The sequence below is a fragment of the Cicer arietinum genome, chromosome 4, assembly GCF_000331145.2.
Source record: "Cicer arietinum cultivar CDC Frontier isolate Library 1 chromosome 4, Cicar.CDCFrontier_v2.0, whole genome shotgun sequence".
NCBI lineage: Eukaryota > Viridiplantae > Streptophyta > Magnoliopsida > Fabales > Fabaceae > Cicer > Cicer arietinum.
Window position 1 is genome coordinate 24,580,650 of NC_021163.2, and position 24,600 is coordinate 24,605,249.

General features: G+C 33.8%; 1 protein-coding gene across 1 annotated transcript; it reads right to left on the bottom strand.

The window, feature by feature from the left end:
* Nucleotides 1–18,380: 18,380 nt before the first annotated feature.
* On the bottom strand, nt 18,381–20,991 carry LOC101495527 (probable E3 ubiquitin-protein ligase EDA40). Its single transcript, XM_004493992.4, has 2 exons — nt 20,314–20,991; nt 18,381–20,210 (listed from the first exon to the last, which is right to left on the bottom strand). Exons 1-2 carry the CDS (start codon nt 20,701–20,703, stop codon nt 18,489–18,491), a joined length of 2,112 nt encoding a protein of 703 aa, XP_004494049.1. The 5' UTR covers nt 20,704–20,991; the 3' UTR covers nt 18,381–18,488.
* Nucleotides 20,992–24,600: the final 3,609 nt, after the last annotated feature.

Consider the following 24,600-nt stretch of genomic DNA (forward strand, 5'->3'; position numbering starts at 1 on the left):
TATATATATTATTACTAAATATGATGTTGCACGAGATGATTTGTTCGAGAGGTAATAATCTGAGTTAGTTTGAGACCATTTGTTTGAGAGATAATAATGAGTGCGTTTGTTTTAATAAAAAATTTATTCTTTTAAACTAAAAATCATTTTTTAGGGTTTAAAGGGTGTTTGTTTCATATTTTTTTAAATTATTTTGTTAGAAAAATTATTTTTAATGTGAATAAGGCTTTTAAATAGGCTTACAGGCCATGCCATGATAGGCCGTAGGCCAGACTCAAGCCGAAAAAAAAGCCTATCATAGGCCGTAGGCCAGGCTTAGGTCTCAAAAATTCATCGTAGGCCAGACTCAGGCCTTTCAAAGTCTGGCCTGGCCTATTCCCACCCCTAGGTGAGATATATGGATTTGGATCCCCTATCCCAAATATTTCTCTATGTCTTTGGTCAATTCTTAAAAAAATAATATTATTTTCGTTTATATTTTACATGTCTGATTAGTAGTTTTCTCTATTTCAAATTATATTATTGTATAATATTAATATATTATTAATTACTTTTTTATTAATAGGCTTTTACTTTATCTGTTTTCATTTTAATTATCTAGTTTAAGTTGTGTGTAATTTTTAATAATATTGTTAGTTTTATTAATTTCAATATTAAAATAAATTTCATTTACTCATATATTTTTATTAATTGTAGTTAGTTGAGAAGTTTGATGAATTGAGGTGTAACCAATAAATTATATTAGTAAAAAAAGTAAGTAATTTCGTATTAATATTATAAAATGATAAATAGTTTGAGAAGAAGAAAAATAACAAATGAAATATTTAAACTATTTATTATATCTTAATTCATTAAATTTCTCAACTAATTACAATTAATAAATGTATTTGATTAAACAAAACTCATTTTATTATTGAAATTAATTATTCACCTAAAATTTTTTATATAATTTAAATGAAATATTTAAAATGAAAAGTAAGTGAATATTAATGATAAAAGTAAGAGAAAAAAAATTGATGAGAGATAGAGAAAAAGAAAGAGACAATATCCAATTTATGAGATACTACCTCTCTCTTTAATTACAAGCTCATTTGGGAGAAAAAGTATTTATTTATTTATTTATTTATTTTATTAGGTGTATTTATTATATTTTAAAAACACTTATTATTAATACTATTAATTTATTTTGCAATAAATTAAGTTTAACTTATTCAAATGCAAATAAATATATTAATTATTTTACGAATTTTTCCCAATAAAAGTGAAAAAGTAATACATGCTAATAATAAAGGATAAAAATATAATATCTCTAAGTAAATATACCCATCTAAAACATTAATTTCAAATTTTTAATATAAATAAAAATATAGTACTTTTTGTTTGTGTGCAAGAGGGAGAAAGGTGGACCTGCACGGACCACAAATCATCATGGTCTACATTAAATTCCACGCAGGTTTCCTAGCTTGTTAAGGTAAGAAATTTGACCGTCGAGCTGCTTATTTTAGTTGTATAGTCCCTAATTTCTTAATGAGGAACCAATAGCCAAACTAATTTGCCCACCGGTATTCCTATCTCTATCTATATTAATACACATATTTGGATTCTCTTCTTTTACTCTCTTATTTTTTCTATCAACTACAATATTCTTAAGATAAAACAGTTCAGTTGCACTTTATCGATATTTTTCTACACGGTATAAAACTGTTCTAGAATTACACACTCTAAATACGATGGTTATTATCATTCGTAATATGATACTGTGACAAAGAGACACATTTTTTCAGTAAAGAGATAAAGTAAATTTGAGACAAAACAAAAAAGAGAAGAGAGAAAACTCGAATTTATTTTAGAATTTTGGTATGATTTGTGAATTGATTGGATTCCTCTATATAAATAAAGGAATTCTACATTTGATATGAGCAAATTTCGTGAGAGCGATTTTTGGCAAGTTCTCTAAAGACGAATCAATCCATAAAAAACTGACCCGCCAAATTGGAAGGAGGTGGAGGAAGACTCGGTCACATGAAAACTGACGGGGATAGGTGGAATCGAAAGGAGGACTCAGTCAACACAAACACAAAAAAACATGCCATTTTTTTTTTTGGGTTCAAAAAAGTAAAACACCACACAGCTCAAACCTGTGTGGTGGTCAGTTTGAGTGAATTATCTCCCCTTCACAAAATTAGGTACCCCTTGTGATACACCTCAAATGTCACACCTCTTTCTTATAAACACTATTAGTGTGTGATATTACTCTTATGTGAGACTTCTTTGTTTTTTCAATTCACACAACACAACTCTAAATTTCAACACTTAGTGTTTAAGTTTCAACATCATTTTCAACAATCCCCCACATGAAGAGAGATGTCTTCTAACTTGAACATTTCCAAAGTAAGTAAGATTCAAATTCAACAAGAGTGTCTCATAGTAGTAAACTCTATCTCTGACGTCAAAATCACACACAATCTTTTTCATAGAGTGTATTCTCAAAAGTCCGTGCATTAATGACCATACACGTCTATCCCAGTATAGAGAACGCTCTAGGAAATCTACCTCAAAATTTCATAAAAAGCGGTCTCACTTCCTTATTCCACATATATGTGAGTCTATCAAAATTACTCTTGTAACTAAGTACTTCATTCCACATAGAGTATAAATCTAATTAAGAATTTCTATTACTTCATAGATCTAATTAAGAATTTCTATTACTTCATCCTATCATCGCTTCAAGAATCATGCTTCTCTGATTTATAATACCATGTTCATCTCATATCACTTCATGACTTGTTATTATCCACTGAATCTAATTCTTGAGATCTCTAGTCTTTTAGGTTAGGTTTCTATCACGAGTGACTCATTGATCTATAGACAATAGTCCTATCCTTTTGAATATGTTTAGGATTTTCTCACTAGCTAATCCTTTCATCAATTGATTTGCTAAGTTTTCATCAATGTGTACACGATCTACTCTATTAGCTCATTTTGAAAGTAATTCCTAAATGTGATGTGCTTACGACGTATTTGTCGTATCTTAATATTGTAATAACAATTCTCAATTTTTGCAACAGTGGTGGATTAACACAGTTTGATTTTCCCATAAAGGGAACTCAACTAGCAAACATCTCAACCAACTCGCTTCTTCTCTAGTGGTGGTCAATGTTATCATTTCAGACTCCATTGTGGATTGAGCCAATATTGTATGTTTCTTTGTTTTCTAAGATACAACTCCTCCAACCATGCTAAATATATATAGCCATTGGTTGATTTGTAGTCATCTGATAAAGTATTCCAATCAGCATCACTGTATCTTTCAAGGACAACATGAAATGTTTGATAATGTAATTTGAGATTCATGGTCATTTTAAGGTATCTTGTGACTCTCTCAATAGCGTGTTTATGCTTCATACGAGGTCTACTGGTAAACCTACACTATAGTCCCACGACCTAGGCAATACTTGGGACTGCCAATGATGCTCGCATATTCAGTTTGTCTAACACTTTCACTAGTGTTTTGAAAAGTTTCACATTTGGATCATATGGTGTTCAAGAAAGTTTACAATCAAAGAAATTGTATATCTTTAAGAGCTTTTCAACATAGTGAGACTGATCCAAATAAATTCCTTATATCGACCTAGTAATCTTGATTCCAAGGATTACACTCACTTCTCTGAGGTCTTTTCGTATCAAAGTTGTTATACAACAAAGATTTCACATTATTTTCAACATGAATATTTGAACCAAATATGAGTGAGTCATCTACATAGAGACATATGATAGTGCAAATGTCATTTTCAGATTTGTAATAAATAAATTTGTCGTTTTCATTCACTTTAAACTAATTCGATATAATCAAGTTATCAAACTTTTCATGCAATTGCTTCGAAGCTTGTTTAAGACCATATAGAGACTTATCTAACTTACAACCTTTGTTTTCTTGTCCATGAATCACAAAATCTTCAGGTTATTTCATATAGATATCTTCTTCCAAGTCACCATTTAAAAAAACAGTTTTGACATCCATTTGATGTACCTCCAAGTTATGAATAGTAGCAAGTGAAATTAATACTTTAATGGATGCAATTCTAGTGACCGGTGAAAAGGCGCAGAAGAAATCTATATATTCTTTTTGTCTAAAACATTTGGCTTTAAGACGACCTTGTATTTATCAACAATACCATCAGGATATAGTTTCTTTTTCAAAATCCATTTACAACCTATCAGTTTGCAACAAAGAGGTAAGTATATTAAATGTTCGGTCTTGTTAGACTCTAGAGAATCCATCTCATCGTTTATAGCTTCTTACCTTAGATCTGCATCTAAAGACGACAAAACTTCTTGAAGATTTTTAAGATCCTCTTCTAAAGTATAAGCAATATAATCGAGCCCATAATCTTTAACAACTCTTGCGCTCTTACTTCTCTGTGGTTTTGTTTCGCCTTGTTCATTGCTTTTAATGCTCCTGATCACGAAAACGTGACTTGCTCTAGTGCCCCAATATTTATTAATTTGAAAGGGAATCTATTTTCATAAAAGTCAACATCAGTTGACTGTGTTTAAGTCATAAAACTTGTACGTTTTGTTATTTACTACATAGTCAATGAATACACATTCGTAGACTCTACTGGAAAGTTTAACTCGTTTGGGATCGAAGATTTTGACATAAGTCAGACAGCCCCAAGTTTGAAAATAAGACAAGTTAGGCTGTCTTTTCTTCAAAAACTCATAAGGAGGTGTATTGCTTTTAGATTTGAGAACTACATTCAAAACATAGAAAATAGTCAATAAAATTTCTCTCCACCAATGAGATACGGCATCAAAGTTAAGCATAATAGCAACAACTAGTTAAGTAAAAGTTTTATTCTTTCTTTCAGTTTTACCATTCATTTCATACGAATATGGTGTAGTTGTTTCATGTATAATTACATGTAGTTTATAAAAATTATCAAACAAAATAGAATCATTCTATGTTCATATATTACTACAAAACCTCTTAATATTTTCACTAAATTGATTTTTAATTTTAGTTACAAAGATCATAAACATGTCAAATGCTTCACTTTTATTTTTCATTAGATATACAAAAGTATAGTCAGAACAATCGTCAATACAAGTAATAAAATGACGTTTTCGATTTCTAGTTAATGTCCATCAAGTTTACATATTTCAGAGTGTATTAAATCTAAAGGCTTAGATTCTCTAATTACTGATTTATGCGAACTCATTTTTATTTTAGCTTGACAACCAAAAATCACATTTTTCAAAATCATTTAAAGATGACTTTGGAATTGAAATCACGTTTTTGTTAACATGATAAAGTCTAGCATGCCAACTATTAAAATCACACAAACAAGTAGAAGAAGACATTTTATTAATTTCAAAAATTAACTTGAACATGCCATCAATGGCGTACGCTTTCCCAACAAAAATACTATTTTAAAAAATGGTGTACAAATCTACCATATAGACTAAGTAAACACTACCTTATTCAGAAGAAAGAAACAAACTATATTCTTTCATTTCTCTAGAGTGTGCATCGCGTCCTTCAGAACAAAGTCTTTCCAAAGGTAAACATTAATTCTATGTCTCCAATACCAACAACATCAGTGGTGTGAGAATCTTCCAACAACACTTTCTTAGCCTAAACATCTCTAGCAGTATTGCTGGAATTTTAGTAATCATATAGATCATCAACAAGTTCATTAAGAATATAATACTTACAAAGGTAATCATTAATTTCCCATAGGATTGATTTAACAACTTTCTTATCATTTTTTGTTTGTTCAATTGTTTCTTGAACCATTGGAATGTCATCTTTTAAAATATTGACAACTTTTTTCACAGGTATGAAAAATAACATATTTTGTTGTAATCCTTTGAAGAGACATCCCTCAAACCGAAACAATTTATTCAAATCAGAAGCAGCATAATTAGATTCAGTAACTTCCACGGTAGACATAGAAAAAGAAATTTCTTAACATTGTAGTTTTTGAGTTTCAAAAACTGTTTTGAAAAATAATTTTCAGCCACGGAAGATATTATTGGGTTGAGCTGAGGATTATGTCGCTCTCTTTAAAACGTTTCGCGCCACTATCTAAAATTGTACAAGGCATACCATCAACTACAACGTCCCCAGGATAAAAAAAAACTTTATTACACTATATTGGTATTCTGCCTATGACCACTCAAAAGTTATAGAAGGGAATTTTTTTTCAATAAAGGGACAAAAAGAAAATTTGGGGCGGAGCATAAAAGGGAGAAGAAAGAAAACTTATATTTTTTCGTGGTTTTGGTGTGATTTGTGAACTACGTAGAATCCTCCATTTACAGAGGAATTATGTGAGAGCAATTTTTGACTAGTTCTTTGAAGACAAACCAATATACAAATAATTGATTTTCAAAATTGGAAGGAGGTGGAGGAAAACTCGATCATGTGAAAATTGACAAGGAGAAGTGGAACCGAAAGGAAGACTTAGTCAACTCACACATAAAAAATGTGTCAATTTTTTTTCGGGTTCGAAAAATAATACATCACACAACCCAAGTCCAGCTCAGTTGGCCAAACGACTGCGCAGGCGGCGGCACGTGCGTGTGATTGTTTAAGTGGGTTGTATCTCTTTCACAAAATTGGTTACCCTTTGAGTGGTCTAATAATGGAAACAACGTGTTTAGAGGGAAAAATGATTTTGTTTGTTTCCCTTTCTGACATGTCTCACAAAGAACATTTGAATTGTATTTAAGATTTGACAAGTCTTTGACTAAATCAGGTCTTTTCAGTTTTGAAATTAAACTCAAATTGGCATGTCCTAATCTTTTTTGCTGAACCAATTGTTCTTTATTCACAAACATAAGACACCTTAGTTCTTATTTTTCCAAATCAAGTAAGTTTATTTTATAAATGTTGTTTTTCATTTGACCAGTAAATAGTATGGATCCATCAGTTTGACTTATTACCTTACATGACTTTTGATTGAAGGCAACATCGTAACCATTGTCGCTTAATTGACTTATGTTCAGTAGGTTATGCATTAGTCCTTTTACAAGTAGAATATTTTTAATTTAGGGAATATAACCATTATCTACTGTGGCATGCCCAATGATCTTACCTTTCTGACCACCTCCAAAACCTACAAATCCTCTGTTCTTAAGGGTCAGGTCTAGGAACATAGACTTTTCTCCTGTCATGTAACGTGAACATCCATTGTTCAGGTACCATGGCTGGTGTTTTAACTTTGTTGCTAAGGACATCTACTAGATAAATTATTTTATTCTTAGGTACTCATATTTGGTTGGGTCCTAGTTTGTTAGTTCTAAAAGGTGTCTTGTCTTTTCATGTTTTTTGCATAGGACAAGTTCTTTTATGGTGACCTTTCTTTAAGCAATATACGCAGCAATATTAAGTAAGTTAAACTTTGGAGTTTCCTCTGGTTCTTCAGAACCAATATCACATTTATTGTTTATGCTAACACCATATATCATATAGTCTTGTTTGCTTTGATCGTTTGCAAGAAATTCTTCAAAGGTTTTTTCATACTTAACAGACTTACAAACTATATCCTCTAAAAATTTTGGAATATTTTCTTTCAGAGTTAAATTTTCTCTCTTTAGGTTTTCAAAATCTTTTTCAAGAGAATTGTACTTATTTGTTAAGATGTCATGAGTTTTTCTAAAAGGTTTTAATTTTGAAAAAACATTGTGATTCTTGTTGAGAAACTCATTTAACATATCTATAAGTTCATTATGAGATAGGTGAAATAATACATCAGTTTCTTCATCAACAGACTCATTGCAAAGTTAGAATGTGTATATGCCATCATAGCCATGTTTTCATAATCTTCATCTTCTTTAGATGATTCATCAAAGTCACCCCAAGTAACCATAAGACCTTTCTTTTTTTCCTTGAAGTCTTTTCTTTGGGAACTTCCCTTCTTAAGTTTAGGATATTCTGATTTGAAATGTCTTGGCTTTTTGCATTCATAGCAGGTTATTCTTTTCTTGTTTAATTTTTCACCTCTTTCTATGCTATTTTGGAATCGTTTGAAATCTATTTTGGGAAAATATTTATTCCTAGTGTTCCACGTGTGTTTCTTAAAGATAAAGAAGAATTATTCATCATCTGAGTCTTCACTTTGATCGTCTAATTCATTTTCCTCTAAGTCTTTAGTAGTTTGCAGAGCCTTGGAGTTAAACTTGTTTCCTTGGGACTTAAGAGCCAAGCATTTTGACTTCTTCTTGGGCTCATCTTCAACCAGTCCAATCTCATGGGATCTGAATGAACTCATCAACTCTTGCAGAGGAAATTAGTTTAGATCTTTAACATCTTGAATTGTTGTTACCATTGGTCTCCACTTGTTGGGAAGACTTCTGAGAATTTTATTGACGTGGTTAGAGGTAGTTCAACTCTTTTGGAGAACATTCAATCTAGATACAAGAGTTCGAAATCTAAAAAACATTTTCTCAATGTCTTCATCTTCTTCCATTTAGAAGAGTTCATATTTCCTGATGAGTAGGTTTGCCTTAGCTTCTAGTACCTACTTATTTCGTTCATAGTTGAGAACCAGAGCATCAAAGATATATTTTTCTATTTCTTTGTTGTTGCATTTCGAACTCTTTGAAGGTGATAACATTCATCATGAAAGTTCTCGCTTTATGATTTATCTTGTATTGTTTCTTTTTATCAATGTTGAGATCCTATATGGATATTTCAACACCAGCAACATCTTTTGGAGCCTCATAGCCATCTTCAACTATGTCCCAAAGTTCAAGATCATGTGAGATGTAGAAAGTTTTGAGCCTGTCTTTCTAATACTCAAGTCTTTCTCCAACAAATAGAGGAGACCTATTAACATTTTTACCTATAACTTCATCACCATAGTTAGTTATAATAACATATATCTTTACTCAAACACGATTAAGTGCTCGACTTTGAGGCTGAGCTCTGATGCCGATTGTAGAACGAGAATCACAAGAAAGAGGGGGTTTGAATTGTGTTTTATTTTTAAATATTTTTAACAAGATTAAAACAAAGTGATGAAAATAGAACTTATAAAATAGAAACACATAACAACATAACCAATTTATTTTGGTTCACCACCAACATGGTAGTTACGCATAGTCCTTTCAAACGGAAGAATTTAATCCACTAATTCACCAACTCGGTCACACTTCCACTAAACATATACTAATCAAATTGATTGTGTTCAAGTCTTCTTAACGAGGAGGGTAACGAGGAGGATCAACAATCGCAGGAGGTGGTTGGACAGCCGGGGGGACAAGAGGGATGTCATCATGTGAATAGTAGTATTTGTCCTGCAATTCTCAATAGTACAATCACTAGAAGCGCTATCATTAGGACCAAACGGATCAATATGTGTTAGTTCAGAACTCTTAGTAATCTGAGAATCAGAGGAAACAGAGTAAAAAGGAATGTGCTCAAGAAAAACAACATTACGAGATACATAAAGTTTTCTTGCATGAGGATCATAACAACGATAACCCTTTTGACCATCCCCATAACCAAGAAAAACACACATGGCTGAACGAGAAGACAACTTACTGCGCTCTACTTGAGGGCGAAGAACAAAACAAGTAGAACCAAAAACTTTCAAAGAATAGTAATCAGGGGTAGAAGCATATAATTTTTCAAAGGGAGACAAACCTGATATGATAGAGGATGGAATTCTATTAATAGCATGAACAGCAGTAAGAACTGCTTCTCCCCAAAACTCACTAGGAACTGAAGCGGACAACAAAAGGGAACGAGCAGTCTCTATAATGTGACGATGTTTCCTTTCAGCAACTCCATTTTGTTGAGGAGTATCAGTACAAGATGTTTGGTGGCGAGTGCCATCATAAGCAAGTAATTCAGAAAATTTATTAGAGGTATATTCACCACCTAAATCACAACGAAAACACTTTATAACAGAATTATGTTGAGTTTTGACCATTGCACGAAATATATGATAAATGTCAAAAAATTCAGACCGATTTTTCATAAGATAAACCCAACAATAACGAGTGTAATCATCAATAAACGAAACATAATATCTAGATCCACCTTTGGTGAGCACCGGTGATGGACCCCAAACATCAGAGTGAACTAAATCAAAAGGCGCATATGAAACGGAAACACTTTTACTAAACGGTAAAGCTGGAAATTTAGCAAGTTTACAACCACAACAATCTGAGATATCACAGGGTTTTAACTTTCCTAAGGCTCCAGTAGAAGCCAAATATTTTAATCTAGAAGCAGAAACATGTCCAAGGCGAGAATGCCATAAATAAAAACTAGAAGATAATGAATTCAAGCGAAAACTAGATAATAAGTCAGCAGTAGTTGTTGAGGCTGCAATATCTGGGAGTCGTAGTTCATCCAAAACGTAAAGTCCCCCCTGTCTATGGCCTGTCCCAATCAGCCTCCCGGAATGTGGATCCTGCACACAACAAGAAGTGGAAGAAAACGTAACCGAATAACCGAAATCACATATTTGACTAACAGAAGCAAGACTCAAAGTAAGATTAGGAATATAATAAACATTAGAAAGAGACAAGTTAGGTGTGGAGACAGAACCAATGCCTGCTAGTGGCATAGGAGTGCCATCAGCAGTCATAACTGACACAGACGAAGATAATGAATTCAAGCGAAAACTAGATAATAAGTCAGCAGTAGTTGTTGAGGCTGCAGTATCTGGGAGTCGTAGTTCATCCAAAACGTAAAGTCCCCCCTGTCTATGGCCTGTCCCAATCAGCCTCCCAGAATGTGGATCCTGCACACAACAAGAAGTGGAAGAAAACGTAACCGAATAACCGAAATCACATATTTGACTAACAGAAGCAAGACTCAAAGTAAGATTAGGAATATAATAAACATTAGAAAGAGACAAGTTAGGTGTGGAGACAGAACCAATGCCTGCTAGTGGCATAGGAGTTATAACCGACACAGACGAGGCAGGTTTCACAGACACAAAAGATTTATCATCGTATGTCATATGATGAGATGCTCCAGAATCAAGAATCCATATGGAAGGAGATATACCTGACATACCAGAGGAGTTCAAACCTTTAGAAGAGGTGGCAGACATGGCATGTGATTGAGTGGCAAGAAGTCTTTGAAGTTGTTCTGCAATATCAGATATTTGGGAAGCACTCTCAGATGAGTATACAGAACCAGAACTAGAGTCAATGGTAGGAGGAGCAGAAGCAACAACATTGGACGATGGCCCCCTAAAATTCTTCTTATGTGTTCTCCCCAATTTCGGACAACGTGCTTTCCAATGACCTTTTTCTTTGCAGAATGCACATTCATCATTACCAAGCCCAACTCTCCCTTGAGATGTTTTTTTTTGAACAGGAGCAACAAAAACAGATGGAGGAGCTGAGAGAATTTCCTTATTTAACATACCAGAATGAGTCTTAAGTCTGATTTCTTCTGCCAACAATTCACTAACTACTGATTCAACATTAGGAAGGGGGGAACGATGCAAAATACCCCCACGAAGGCCCTCAAAATCATCACGAAGAGCCATTAGAAACCAAACCAGACGTTGCTCCTCTCTTTGATCAATGTATGCTTTGACAGCTTTCAACTCAGGTGATTCCATAAGAGCCAATTGATCCCACAGATTAGTCATTGCCGAATAGAATTCCTGAATGGTCATACTGCTCTGCTTAAGGGCTCTAATATCACTTTCTAACTGATAACGTTTTGCAAAGTTAGACTGAACATACAAACGTTTCAAGTGATCCCAAATCTCTTTAGCAGTATCATATTTTGCTAGTTGTACTCCTATAGACAACTCAACAGAATTATTAATCCAAGTAATAATTTTTGAATTACTAACATTCCATGTTTTCAGATCTTTTGCATATTGAGTTTCATCCTTTTTATCTGTAGGCTTAACAGAAGTTCCATCAACAAAACCCCACATATCTTTTCCAATCAAAAAATTTTTCATCACATAACTCCAATAAGAGTAATTTTGTCCATTGAGGTGAACACTAACAGCTTGAAGAGAATCATCCTTAACACCAGCCATAACAAATAATGACAGAAAAATACGACAAACACAATCACTGAGAGAAAATAAATTAAGAATAACCTGGTGCTGTGCGAGCACGATTTCTCCCTCTCCAGACGTCGTTTCGTCGATCCGACCGTTGAAGACGAAGACCTAAATGTTGCGAACCTGCTGTCCAAAATTCAGCCCGATCCAACGGTTAACGAATGCGCAATCGATGTTTTTCTGAGACTTATTTAACAAAATCGGGAATAGGGTTACTCTTCTCTTTTCTCTTTTGGTGGTTGTCTTTCCTATCAAAATAGTCTCTCTCTTCTGTACGGTAGATCCCAAAATCAACCAAAGCTCTTTGATACCATGTTAACAATGAAAAGAGGAAGAAAGAGGAAGAAGAGAAAACAACCACTCTAGGGTTTCATATGATATAATAAACCAAAACTGAAGTTAATAGGGTTACAATGAGTATATATAGAGGAAAATAGAAAATATCTAAAATACCCTTACTACTAATATATAATAATATTATCTAACCCTTACTACTAATATATAATAATATTATCTAATAATGGAAAGTCGATAATGACATGGATATGATATGTAGGGATAAAACAAGAGATATTTGAATTATATGATATGTAACAAATTATAATGTTTTGATGCTAATAAACAATCAATTCAGTGCAATATGTTTCGCAACAACCTCAATATGATAATCATAGTGATCACAACCGCGACGATAACACCTTGCTTTCTCTAACTTATGAATTCTTTGTGAAAGTGATAATTGTGATGTAATTTTTTTAAAATATGTGTGTAAGTGATAACCGCGACGATAACATCGTTTGTATTCTTTATAAATTCAGCCGAAAATTTTGTAAGATAAATTATCAAAAAACCAAAAAGTTTGTAAAAGAAAAGTTAGAGATTGTATGAGATGAGGGGAGTTTCTTATTGTGAGAAATGAGAGACACAAATATAAACTTTTCTATTAAATGGGACAGTGCAATGCAATTATAATTTGTAAACAACACTTTATTCTTCTCTTTCGTACATGAAACCATGAAGAAGAAGAAGACTTATCAAGATGACCAATATAAATGAGAGGAAGAAGAGAAAACAACCACTCTAAGGTTTCATATCATATAATAAACCAAAACTGAAGTTAATAGGGTTACAATGAGTATATATAGAGGAAAATAGAAAATATCTAAAATACCCTTACTACTAATATATAATAATATTATCTAACCCTTACTACTAATATATAATAATATTATCTAATATCTCCCCTCAAACTCACGATGCATTAACATGGAGCATCGAGAGTTTGTCAACTAAAAAACGGAAACGTTTAATGGAATGCATCTTTGTGAACAAATCAGCAATCTGTAAAGAAGAAGGGACAAATGGTAGAGTAATAGTTCAATGCTGAAGATGATGACGAGTAAAATGACAATCAATCTCAATGTGTTTGGTGCGTTCATGAAAGACCGAGTTGTGAGCAATTTCAATAGCACTATTGTTATCACAGTGCATCGGAGTTGGCTCAGCAAGAGAGATACCCATATCAGACAAAAGCCAACACAACCAAATTATTTCAGCGGTAGTGGATGCCATAGCACGATATTCAGCTTCTGTAGAAGAGCGAGAGACAATGTCTTGTTTCTTACTCTTCCAAGAAATAAGAGAGTCTCCAAGAAAGATGCAAAACCCTGTGGTGGATTTACGATCAGTGGTATCACCAGCCCAATCAGCATCAGAATAAGCTCGTAACTCCAATGAGGATGACGATGGAAAGAGAAGACTTTGAAATTGAGTTCCTCGAAGATAACGAAGAATCCGAAGAACTGCTGCCCAATGTACTGTAGTGGGGGAGACAACAAACTGACTAACAACATGAACAGCATAAGCAATGTCAGGTCTGGTAATCGTAAGATACACTAAGCTGCCAACCAAAGTACGATACAAAGTGGAATCTGGTAAAGGAACACCATCCGAGGGAGCATATTTTACATTCAACTCAAGAGGAGTATCTGCTGCTCTAGTATCAGAAAGACGAGCCTGATCAAGAATGTTGGCAATGTACTTGGATTGAGAAAGAAGGTAGCCTCTAGGAGAGTAGGCAACTTCAATCCCCAAGAAATAGCGAAGAGTTCCCAAGTCCTTCATCTCAAACTGTTTGGCTAACTGCAATTTCAACTCATTAATTCCACTAACATCATCACCTGTAATAATCATATCATCAACATATAGAGAAAGTATAATGCGACCATGAGTGGTGGACCTTATAAACAATGCAGAATCATGTTCACTAGAGCGAAAACCAAGAGAAGTGATCACAGTAGAGAATTTCTCAAACCAAGCTCGAGGAGCTTGTTTAAGACCATATAGAGCCTTTTTTAACTTACATACTTCCCCTGGATCATGAGAAACTCCTTGTGGAGGGACCATATAGACTTCTTCATGAAGCTCACCATTTAAAAAGGCATTTTTGACATCCATTTGGGAAATATGCCATTGACGAATAGATGCAACTGCAATAAGAGTACGAATAGTGGTCATCTTGGCTACAGGAGCAAAAGTTTCTTCATAATCCATACCATATTGTTGAGAGAAACCCTTAGCAACAAGACGTGCTTTGTAGCGCTCAACTGACCCATCAGACTTAGTTTTGATCTTGTATACCCAACGAGACCCAATAGCACGTTTTCCAGGAGGAAGAGGTACTAATTCCCAAGTGTTGGTTTTGTGCAATGCAGATAGTTCTTCTGCCATAGCCTGCTGCCAAAGAGGATCAAGAACAGCCTCTTTATAGGAAGAGGGCTCAGACAAACTGTGAATAGAGGTTAAGAAAGAAGCAAACGAAGCTGAGTAAGTTGAATAGACAAAATCAGGTAACTGAGTAGACTTACGTTGACGAGAAGGGTAACGAGGAGGATCAACAATCGCAGGAGGTGGTTGGACAGCCGGGGGGACAAGAGGGATGTCATCATGTGGAGTAGTAGTATTTGTCCTGCAATTCTCAATAGTACAATCACTAGAAGCGCTATCATTAGGACCAAACGGATCAATATGGGTTAGTTCAGAACTCTTAGTAATCTGCGAATCAGAGGAAACAGAGTAAAAAGGAATGTGCTCAAGAAAAACAACATTACGAGATACATAAAGTTTTCTTGCATGAGGATCATAACAACGATAACCCTTTTGACCATCCCCATAACCAAGAAAAACACACATGGCTGAACGAGAAGACAACTTACTGCGCTCTACTTGAGGGCGAAGAACAAAACAAGTAGAACCAAAAACTTTCAAAGAATAGTAATCAGGGGTAGAAGCATATAATTTTTCAAAGGGAGACAAACCTGATATGATAGAGGATGGAATTCTATTAATAGCATGAACAGCAGTAAGAACTGCTTCTCCCCAAAACTCACTAGGAACTGAAGCGGACAACAAAAGGGAACGAGCAGTCTCTATAATGTGACGATGTTTCCTTTCAGCAACTCCATTTTGTTGAGGAGTATCAGTACAAGATGTTTGGTGGCGAGTGCCATCATAAGCAAGTAATTCAGAAAATTTATTAGAGGTATATTCACCACCTAAATCACAACGAAAACACTTTATAACAGAATTATGTTGAGTTTTGACCATTGCACGAAATATATGATAAATGTCAAAAAATTCAGACCGATTTTTCATAAGATAAACCCAACAATAACGAGTGTAATCATCAATAAACGAAACATAATATCTAGATCCACCTTTGGTGAGCACCGGTGATGGACCCCAAACATCAGAGTGAACTAAATCAAAAGGCGCATATGAAACGGAAACACTTTTACTAAACGGTAAAGCTGGAAATTTAGCAAGTTTACAACCACAACAATCTGAGATATCACAGGGTTTTAACTTTCCTAAGGCTCCAGTAGAAGCCAAATATTTTAATCTAGAAGCAGAAACATGTCCAAGGCGAGAATGCCATAAATAAAAACTAGAAGATAATGAATTCAAGCGAAAACTAGATAATAAGTCAGCAGTAGTTGTTGAGGCTGCAATATCTGGGAGTCGTAGTTCATCCAAAACGTAAAGTCCCCCCTGTCTATGGCCTGTCCCAATCAGCCTCCCAGAATGTGGATCCTGCACACAACAAGAAGTGGAAGAAAACGTAACCGAATAACCGAAATCACATATTTGACTAACAGAAGCAAGACTCAAAGTAAGATTAGGAATATAATAAACATTAGAAAGAGACAAGTTAGGTGTGGAGACAGAACCAATGCCTGCTAGTGGCATAGGAGTGCCATCAGCAGTCATAACTGACACAGACGACCATAACTAATGATGGGGATGTTGAGCAGGGTCATGACAACAAGGTGAATAATGTCTTGGTTTAAGATAAGGATGCTGATGTTTAGGTACAATTCTTTTTTTACTACTAGTACCTTGCTCAATACTAAGGTTAAAAGCGTGCAGAAATAATTGCACAATGTGTTAATTATCGTTTTCTAATTACAAATTCAGTGCTCAAATTATTGAGCCCATGCAGCTCCACCCTTTTCCAGAAACATGGTTCATAAGGTGGACTCTTATCCTTTTTTAAATAAATAAAAGTCCAATTAAAATAACACAAGATCATAGCCGTTGATTGATATATAACTTTAATTGTATCATAATTAACACTTCAATTGTATTGTAGATGCAATTAAAATGTAAACAAATTTTGAGAAGTTTACTATTTTTTTTCAAATTATCCTTCATATGAGTTCACCATCATAAATTTGTTACCGACATCATGGCTAAGACATTAGAATTAATGATTTGACACACCATCTCACAATTTGTTTGTTATTATACTATGTATATGATTTTGCCATCTTTGTGACAAAAAAAGGATACAGTATTTATACGTGGCACTGACCACAAGCCAACAAAAAATCCAAATTCATAACCGGGAAATTAAAGCGTTTCCATTGAAAATTATGTGATATTAATTCAAATTGTCATATAATTTATTTGCAATTTTGCATAAGGAATCTCATCCTCTATAGATATTATATTTGTAAGAATCATTAGACATAAATAAATCTCCATTGAAATCTAATAATTCTTATAATTATTGTTTCATACATGATACAACAAAATACATTAAATTTTATAAAAAAAAAATATTCGTTTAAAAAAAAAGATGAATATCCTCATTGGATTCACCATTAGTGGGGTAGTTTTTGGCACACTTCTTGTCACTATAATATCTTAGCATTTTGGAAGTTCTTTTTGGCAAAATCTTACTTTTCCAACATAAATTTGCAATTTGGCAGTTTTGTTTGGCACCATGGAAGCACAACCCCACTAGATAGAACACTATGGTAAATCTAGACAACCTCTTCACTGACATGTAATCTTAATCTTATGATAGGATAATATTTGATGCAATGCCAGATTAGTGAACAGAAATTTCACATGTATTGTCTTATGATAAGATTAGAAAGAAAGAAGAAAAAAATAACAGCCCCCCCATCCTAAATTCTTAAAAGCATGATTAAACATTAATGTTGAATTAAACTAACAAAAACTGAAGCAATCCAACCGTCATCTTCACTAACCAAACAGAATAATAAACTATTCAGAGAACTAATAGCTTCTGCAAACATAAAAAAATACTGTTAATCTAGCACATTTTTTTTATCCACATTCTGTTGATTTAGACTATTGAACAGCAGCTATTATTAATTGATATTATTTTTATCAGAAAGAAAAAAAAAGCAACCACCTTAGGATTCTCAATTTAAATATATCTATTCCCTGAACAGAATAATAGTCTTTGGATTGATATGAATTAATTGAATAAAAAGAGTTTGGGATTTTCGAAAGTTATAAGAGGAATGAGTTAAAGGACAAAACAGAAGAAACAAGGCCTCACTGCCCAATCAAATTCATGTGGGATCACTCTGTGCCATCACTCATTATCGCTTCCTTTCCTAAATCCTATACAGAAAAAGGGCCTCAACGTCTGTTACCTCTTGTCGCTATTATCACAGAAGAGTGGGCTGTCTTATTTTTTATTATAAAATTCACTCCCTTTACTTTAGATCTTGAATGCGTCTTAATAATTTTGTCGATTCTAAAAAAATATTTGTTTATAAACAATATTTAATCTCAATTTTTATGAATAATGTGTGGTTTTTTAACATCTCAGAACAAAGACTCGCGTGTGTTTGTTTCCAAATACAGCGTCCTAAACAACTTTTAGCTTCGAATCTCAAGTAACATGAGACCTTTTTTTATGTATTTGAACAATTAATGTTTTTAACTATGCACAAAGATAATAATCTAATACACTCTTTAGTTTCTTCTAACTCTAGAATCTGCATTCTCAAAGCCATAAAATTTTCTATTCATAATACTTTTGCCTATGCACAAGATTATATGTAGAAAAAAATTAAAAATAACAATTACAATTAGTTTCTTCAAACTCTAAAATCTTGCATTCTCAAAGCCGTGTAAATCACTAACTCTATTCATAGACTTTCTCATGATAGCAACTTTAGCAAGCCTCTCAGCGGCTCTCCAAGCCGAAGTCGGCGTAAGCGGCTCTAATTTCTCCTCAGCATGACTATTAATATTTCTCTGTCTTTGACTCTGCAACTGTTGTACCTGCCTGCGTCGCTGAAGCTCAGCTTCAAGCCAGCGCAAATACTCCTCCTCGACAGGCTTACTAGACTGCAAGAGAAGAGCTCGAGCCGAAGAAAGCAAATGATGAGCTCCAGAGAGATCACCATGCTCAGCGAGGCGGTTAGATTCAGCTACGGCTCGTATAGTGACGTGAAGGGTTCTCAACCTTTCGATCTTTTCAGACGAGGATCGTACGGTGTGGGGACGTGGAATCAACATTGCTTGTTCAATAGGATTCAAAATCTCACGAGTGAGGGGGTCACGGTAAGAACATAGTACGGTTAGAACGTGGTGGGACCCAGCTGAAACGGCTGGTACTTTTAGCTCCATTAATAATTCTTTCTCTTCTTCAGCGTACAAATCGGTTATTGTAATTGAACCCGGTTCGAGTGGGGCGGGGCGACCCGCGAGTGAGTACACTGCAGCGATCTCCACTGGACGCGAGCGTGAAACAACACCTAACTGAATCGTAACGTCCTGAGCCACCACGTTTAACAAATTACTTATGCATTTCGCAAGCGTCACGTCTGGAAGCGCGTTGAAACACTCGCCTGAGTCAGGAAAACGCACTGCGTGTACTGGAACATCGAAGTTAGAAAAGCGCGTGGATGAGACCATAGAGGGTTTTTGAAATGACGCGTTCATGGCGCGTGAGTCAATGATATCGGAGAGAACAATGATGCAGGCAATGGAATTCCTCTCGCGGCGATCTTCTAAGACCTTCGCCGCTTTCTTCACAGCGTCGTTCTTCGCCGCAACGCCTTCTCTTGATTGATCAATCGCGGCGAGCGCTTCCACGATGCGTCGCGCAGATCTCTGACCGCCGCCGGTCATTCTCCGGAGCGGTAATAGTCTCTTGGAGCCGCCGGAGAATGCAACTATTGAGAGACGATCGGTAGGATTCATGGAAGAGATCACTAGTCGCATGGAATTTTTCATCAGACGAAGCTTTTGCCCTGACATAGCTCCACCGACGTCAAGAACAATAACAACATCCACCGGAGCTCGCCGCGCAACTTTCTGTGACAACGCCTTCAACTTCAAAACAACAACATAACTCTCGTAGTTTCTATTAGCAGAAACAACAGCAGTTTCCGGAAACAAACACACCTCAATATTCCTCCTAATCACCGGCGAAGACGAAACACTAACAGGATTCACATTAAACCCTTGAAACTCAATGTTTTCATCATCTTCATCTTCTGTTTCATTTTCCGATTCAGGAATAGGATTGAAACGAGATAGTGAAGTTGGTGACATGAGAGGTTCGTCATCGTTGTAAACTTTGAAATTCCTCGCTTCTCTGTTTTCCTCTGAAATTTTGTTGTTGTTCTTCTTCTCGTTGTTGATTGCAAGCACCGGAAGTTCCTTCCAGTTTGTACCACAAACAGGACACACGTGTATTGGATTCTTCGTCACGTGCGTAGATATGCAAGGAAAGTGAAAAGTGTGAGAGCATTCCGCCGTAAAAATTGCAGTTCCTTTTCCACTCTTCACACTCTGCATACATATTCCACATCGACTCTGCACACAAAAAATAAATAAACCAATTATTCTTATTAGTATTGAAATTATAAAGTATGATTGATAATTGATATGATTTGGGAATTAATTATGTTATGCTTACTTTGGATAAGCGTAAAGTGGATTTGAGAAATGAGAAACTTGATGGTGAGTTAGGTGAAGAGAATGATTTAGGAGTTTTGGTGTTACTACTGCATTGGAGTTTTGGACTATTGGGAACAGAATGAGTGGTTGTTGTTGCAACGGAGGTTCTGCAACGAAGAGTAGTGGAACCGGTTGATGAAGGTTTAGGTTCAAGTTGAGGTTGAGGTTGAGATTGACAACGTGGTGTTGATGGATTGGAAAAAAAACCAAACTTGGAACTTATTCTAGGACTTTGATTGGTTGAGGAGTTATCGCAATGTTGTTTTTTCTCGGTTATTACTACTTTTGATTCCCTGTTTTTGTCTCTGGAAATGGATGTACAGAATGCTTTTCTCCACATATTAACCATTTTCACTGTACTCTTGGGTGACTTGAAAGGGGTTTAGTTTTTCTGATTTTGAATTTGTTGAGAAATTTGTGTTTGAAGGGTGGATGATATAATGGTTTATGGGCATGGAAGTTGGTTAGAGAGGGAGGGTGAGGAGAAATGGATTAGATTCAGAGATCCTTTTCATGTTTCTCTTTTCCTTTTTTCTATTTCAGTTCCCTACCATCTATTTATCTTTGTCTTGACCTAGGTCTATTTTTTCTATATTTCCGTTTTGAGACCCCCAAAAAGACCACCCCAACGAAAAAAGCCTCTCGGATTGCTTCCTAATTCTACACTTGACCCATAGGCCGGCCACATTATTATATGGATAAATTTGATAGAGTTTCTTTCAATTTATTGTATTATGTACAAATTATTGTGTATTTAGATTTGTATATTTATTTTTAGTGGAGAAAAATAGTAAAAGTAATTAATGATGACAATTCAACTAAATGGTTTATCAAAGAGAATATGTAATATGATAGTATTTTGTCTCTTCTGATATGTGATGGTATTTGTGATCACTCTAAAACTTAAGTCAATATCTAAATGAGTTGGAAAATATGTATAAGATAGAAGTCGTGTGTATTATCTAGTTTTATTGATGATGTAACGTCTATAATGGTCGCAAATCTCACTTTGTAACAATTACATTTGGTTTGTTCTCGACCATTAGAGTTAGGACCAACAAGGATGTGATAGACCTTTAAGGTTTCACATGTGTGCGCAATGGATCTATCGTGTATGGTTTCTAACAAATTTAGCATTGGCCCGATTTGATGGAACATTTGCCCACAAGTTATTTGCTATATACAAGTTGGTGATTTTGTGACGTCGAGTTTAATGTCAACAATTCATTGTGAGGATTACAAGGTATGTCTCAATAATTCATATATTGGGATAAATACTTCGCGAACTCTTGACTTTTTCAATTATTGGTTGTGATAGACAAGACATATATTATCTTCCTCGATTATAAACCTTTTCTCTATGCACTCGGATGAGAAGTTCAAAAGAACAATACCCTAAATTCATATTGTGAATGTGAAATTATATTTCTTTAATCATATCTCGTATGAGAGTTATGCGAGTTCTCTTATTCCAAAAAATGTTATCAAATGTTTGACTTATTTGTGTCAACCGAAGATTCTTATGTCATTGAGATGTGACATGAAAAGATTGTCATTTGAGTTCCAACTAATGTGTAGGTCTCCATTTATGTAACCATTCAAATGGTTGATGCCTTTTGAGTACTCTTATGCGTGGTTTTGAGAACAACATCTAATCGTTGGATCAAATCTCTTTTATGGGTTGCTTCGTTCCATCACTTGGTATTATATACATTTCAAAATTTTGGAGGGATATTCTCTCTATCTCCCTTGTACCTTTCTCCTAGTTTCTCAAGTTTTTAGACGTTTTATCTTCTTTATGAAGTCATATGCGAGTTCGTGCATTCTCTCTTAAGTTCTATCTTTTCTCTGAATTTTTCTACAAGTTCGACATCCTACTTCAATATTTGGTAAGTTATATTATTGTACCCTTCATTTTTTATGGTACGTTTTTCATTTTTTAGTTTGAACATGGTTGTTCATTTGTTTAGTGATTAGATTTTTGGGTCACTTTTATAGTATTTTAATATTTTTTCAATGTCGTGGAAAGGGTAGGAAAGTGATTTTCAATGTATTGGAAATTTGATTGTCTTATAATTTTCTTTTATGTGATGGTCGCATGTGGATGTTATATTTACCCCATCGTGGATTTCATTGGTACTGTTAACAATGAAAAGAGGAAGAAAGAGGAAGAAGAGAAAACAACCACTCTAGGGTTTCATATCATATAATAAACCAAAACTGAAGTTAATAGGGTTACAATGAGTATATATAGAGGAAAATAGAAAATATCTAAAATACCCTTACTACTAATATATAATAATATTATCTAACCCTTACTACTAATATATAATAATATTATCTAATAATGGAAAGTCGATAATGACATGGATATGATATGTAGGGATAAAACAAGAGATATTTGAATTATATGATATGTAACAAATTATAATGTTTTGATGCTAATAAACAATCAATTCAGTGCAATATGTTTCGCAACAACCTCAATATGATAATCATAGTGATCACAACCGCGACGATAACACCTTGCTTTCTCTAACTTATGAATTCTTTGTGAAAGTGATAATTGTGATGTAATTTTTTTAAAATATGTGTGTAAGTGATAACCGCGACGATAACATCATTTGTATTCTTTATAAATTCAGCCGAAAATTTTGTAAGATAAATTATCAAAAAACCAAAAAGTTTGTAAAAGAAAAGTTAGAGATTGTATGAGATGAGGGGAGCTTCTTATTGTGAGAAATGAGAGACACAAATATAAACTTTTCTATTAAATGGAACAGTGCAATGCAATTATAATTTGTAAACAACACTTTATTCTTCTCTTTCGTACATGAAACCATGAAGAAGAAGAAGACTTATCAAGATGACCAATATAAATGTGTATTATTTCAAATTGTAGGATACTTTAATTTTTATTTTATCTTCTTATTTTAACAACTTCTCACTGGTTTTCAAATATAAAAAATAATGTAAAAAAAATTGATAGAAGAAAGTACATGTATTGTTATGCTTTAAAATTGTGATCAAATTCTAATGTATATTACATATTTGATTGTCCATGAAATTGTTTTATTATTTTTTTTTTTTTGATAGAGAAAAATTTGAGGTGTGTTTCAAGGGCTCATTAAGATGAGGCAAGTTTCAAGACTGAAATAACGTTTACAAAAATCTTTATAAATTATCCACCAACATTTTCAAATTGACATCAAGAATTCAACTTACGCCTTAGTAAGGTATGAGTCAAATACTTACTGGCTGGCTAGACCAATCTTTCCTTGACTGAAATATATTATTTAACTTTTGGTCCCCAAGGATTAGCTTAAATGGCTGAGATGCCATATGTAAGTAAGTTTGAGGAGGTTTTATGACGCTAACTACAAACATTAAACACAGTAACAACTTTATTATGTTCCGCCTACAATAACCATCACACTTGTAAAAAAAATATATTCTGAAAAGTTGTAAATTTTAATTTTTTCAATATAATTTTAATTGTTTTTTCAATTATAACATATAACTAATATTAAATATAAATCATTCTCAAGTTATTATTCTCCATGTTACTTCCCCGGTCCCTAATTATTGAAAAATTTGTGTTTCTAAATATAAGTTTATACAAATTACTAAATACATTTATTATTTTGATTTCTAAATCCACCCCTACTAATATTATTGATTTACCTTATAATGTGAAAGGTTAATATTAAATATAATTATATACAATGAACAATTTAATAATAACTGCACACAAAATATACACATTAATTATATCATCCACTAGTCTTATTGTATATAAAATTCTCAAAAAGAACGCTTATTAAAAAGGACATGAAGCGCATATTTGTTATTTATAATAAATAGAATATACCTCTAATTAATAGTAATAATGAAATAAAATTATCATTATCTTTCTTTTATTTTTCATATTAACAGTTTAATTTATATACATTAAAAGTGTAAGTTTTTTTACCTAATCAAATTCAACCCTCAAATCATTATAAACATTTAACCTTTATGATAACTAGATTAAAAATTACATCTATAAATGATTGTAATGTGTTGCAAGTGGATCTTAAGTCAATATGTGAAATTATAGAATGCGGCATTATTTAAGGAGGGAGAGTTGCATTAATCTGTCAAATAAAACCGGGAAAGAACAAACTAATGACACGACTCCGAAAAGAGTAAGACTCCTTGACCGGTCAAGTATTTGTATCATTACAATGAATTTGCCAAATGAATG

Excerpts from the sequence above, each read along its gene's own strand:
- LOC101495527 (XM_004493992.4), bottom strand. The coding sequence starts at position 20,703 with ATGGTTAATATGTGGAGAAAAGCATTCTGTACATCCATTTCCAGAGAC. Across the intron at positions 20,211-20,313 it reads CCACTTTACGCTTATCCAAA|AGTCGATGTGGAATATGTAT; the intron begins GTAAGCATAACA and ends TTTTGTGTGCAG.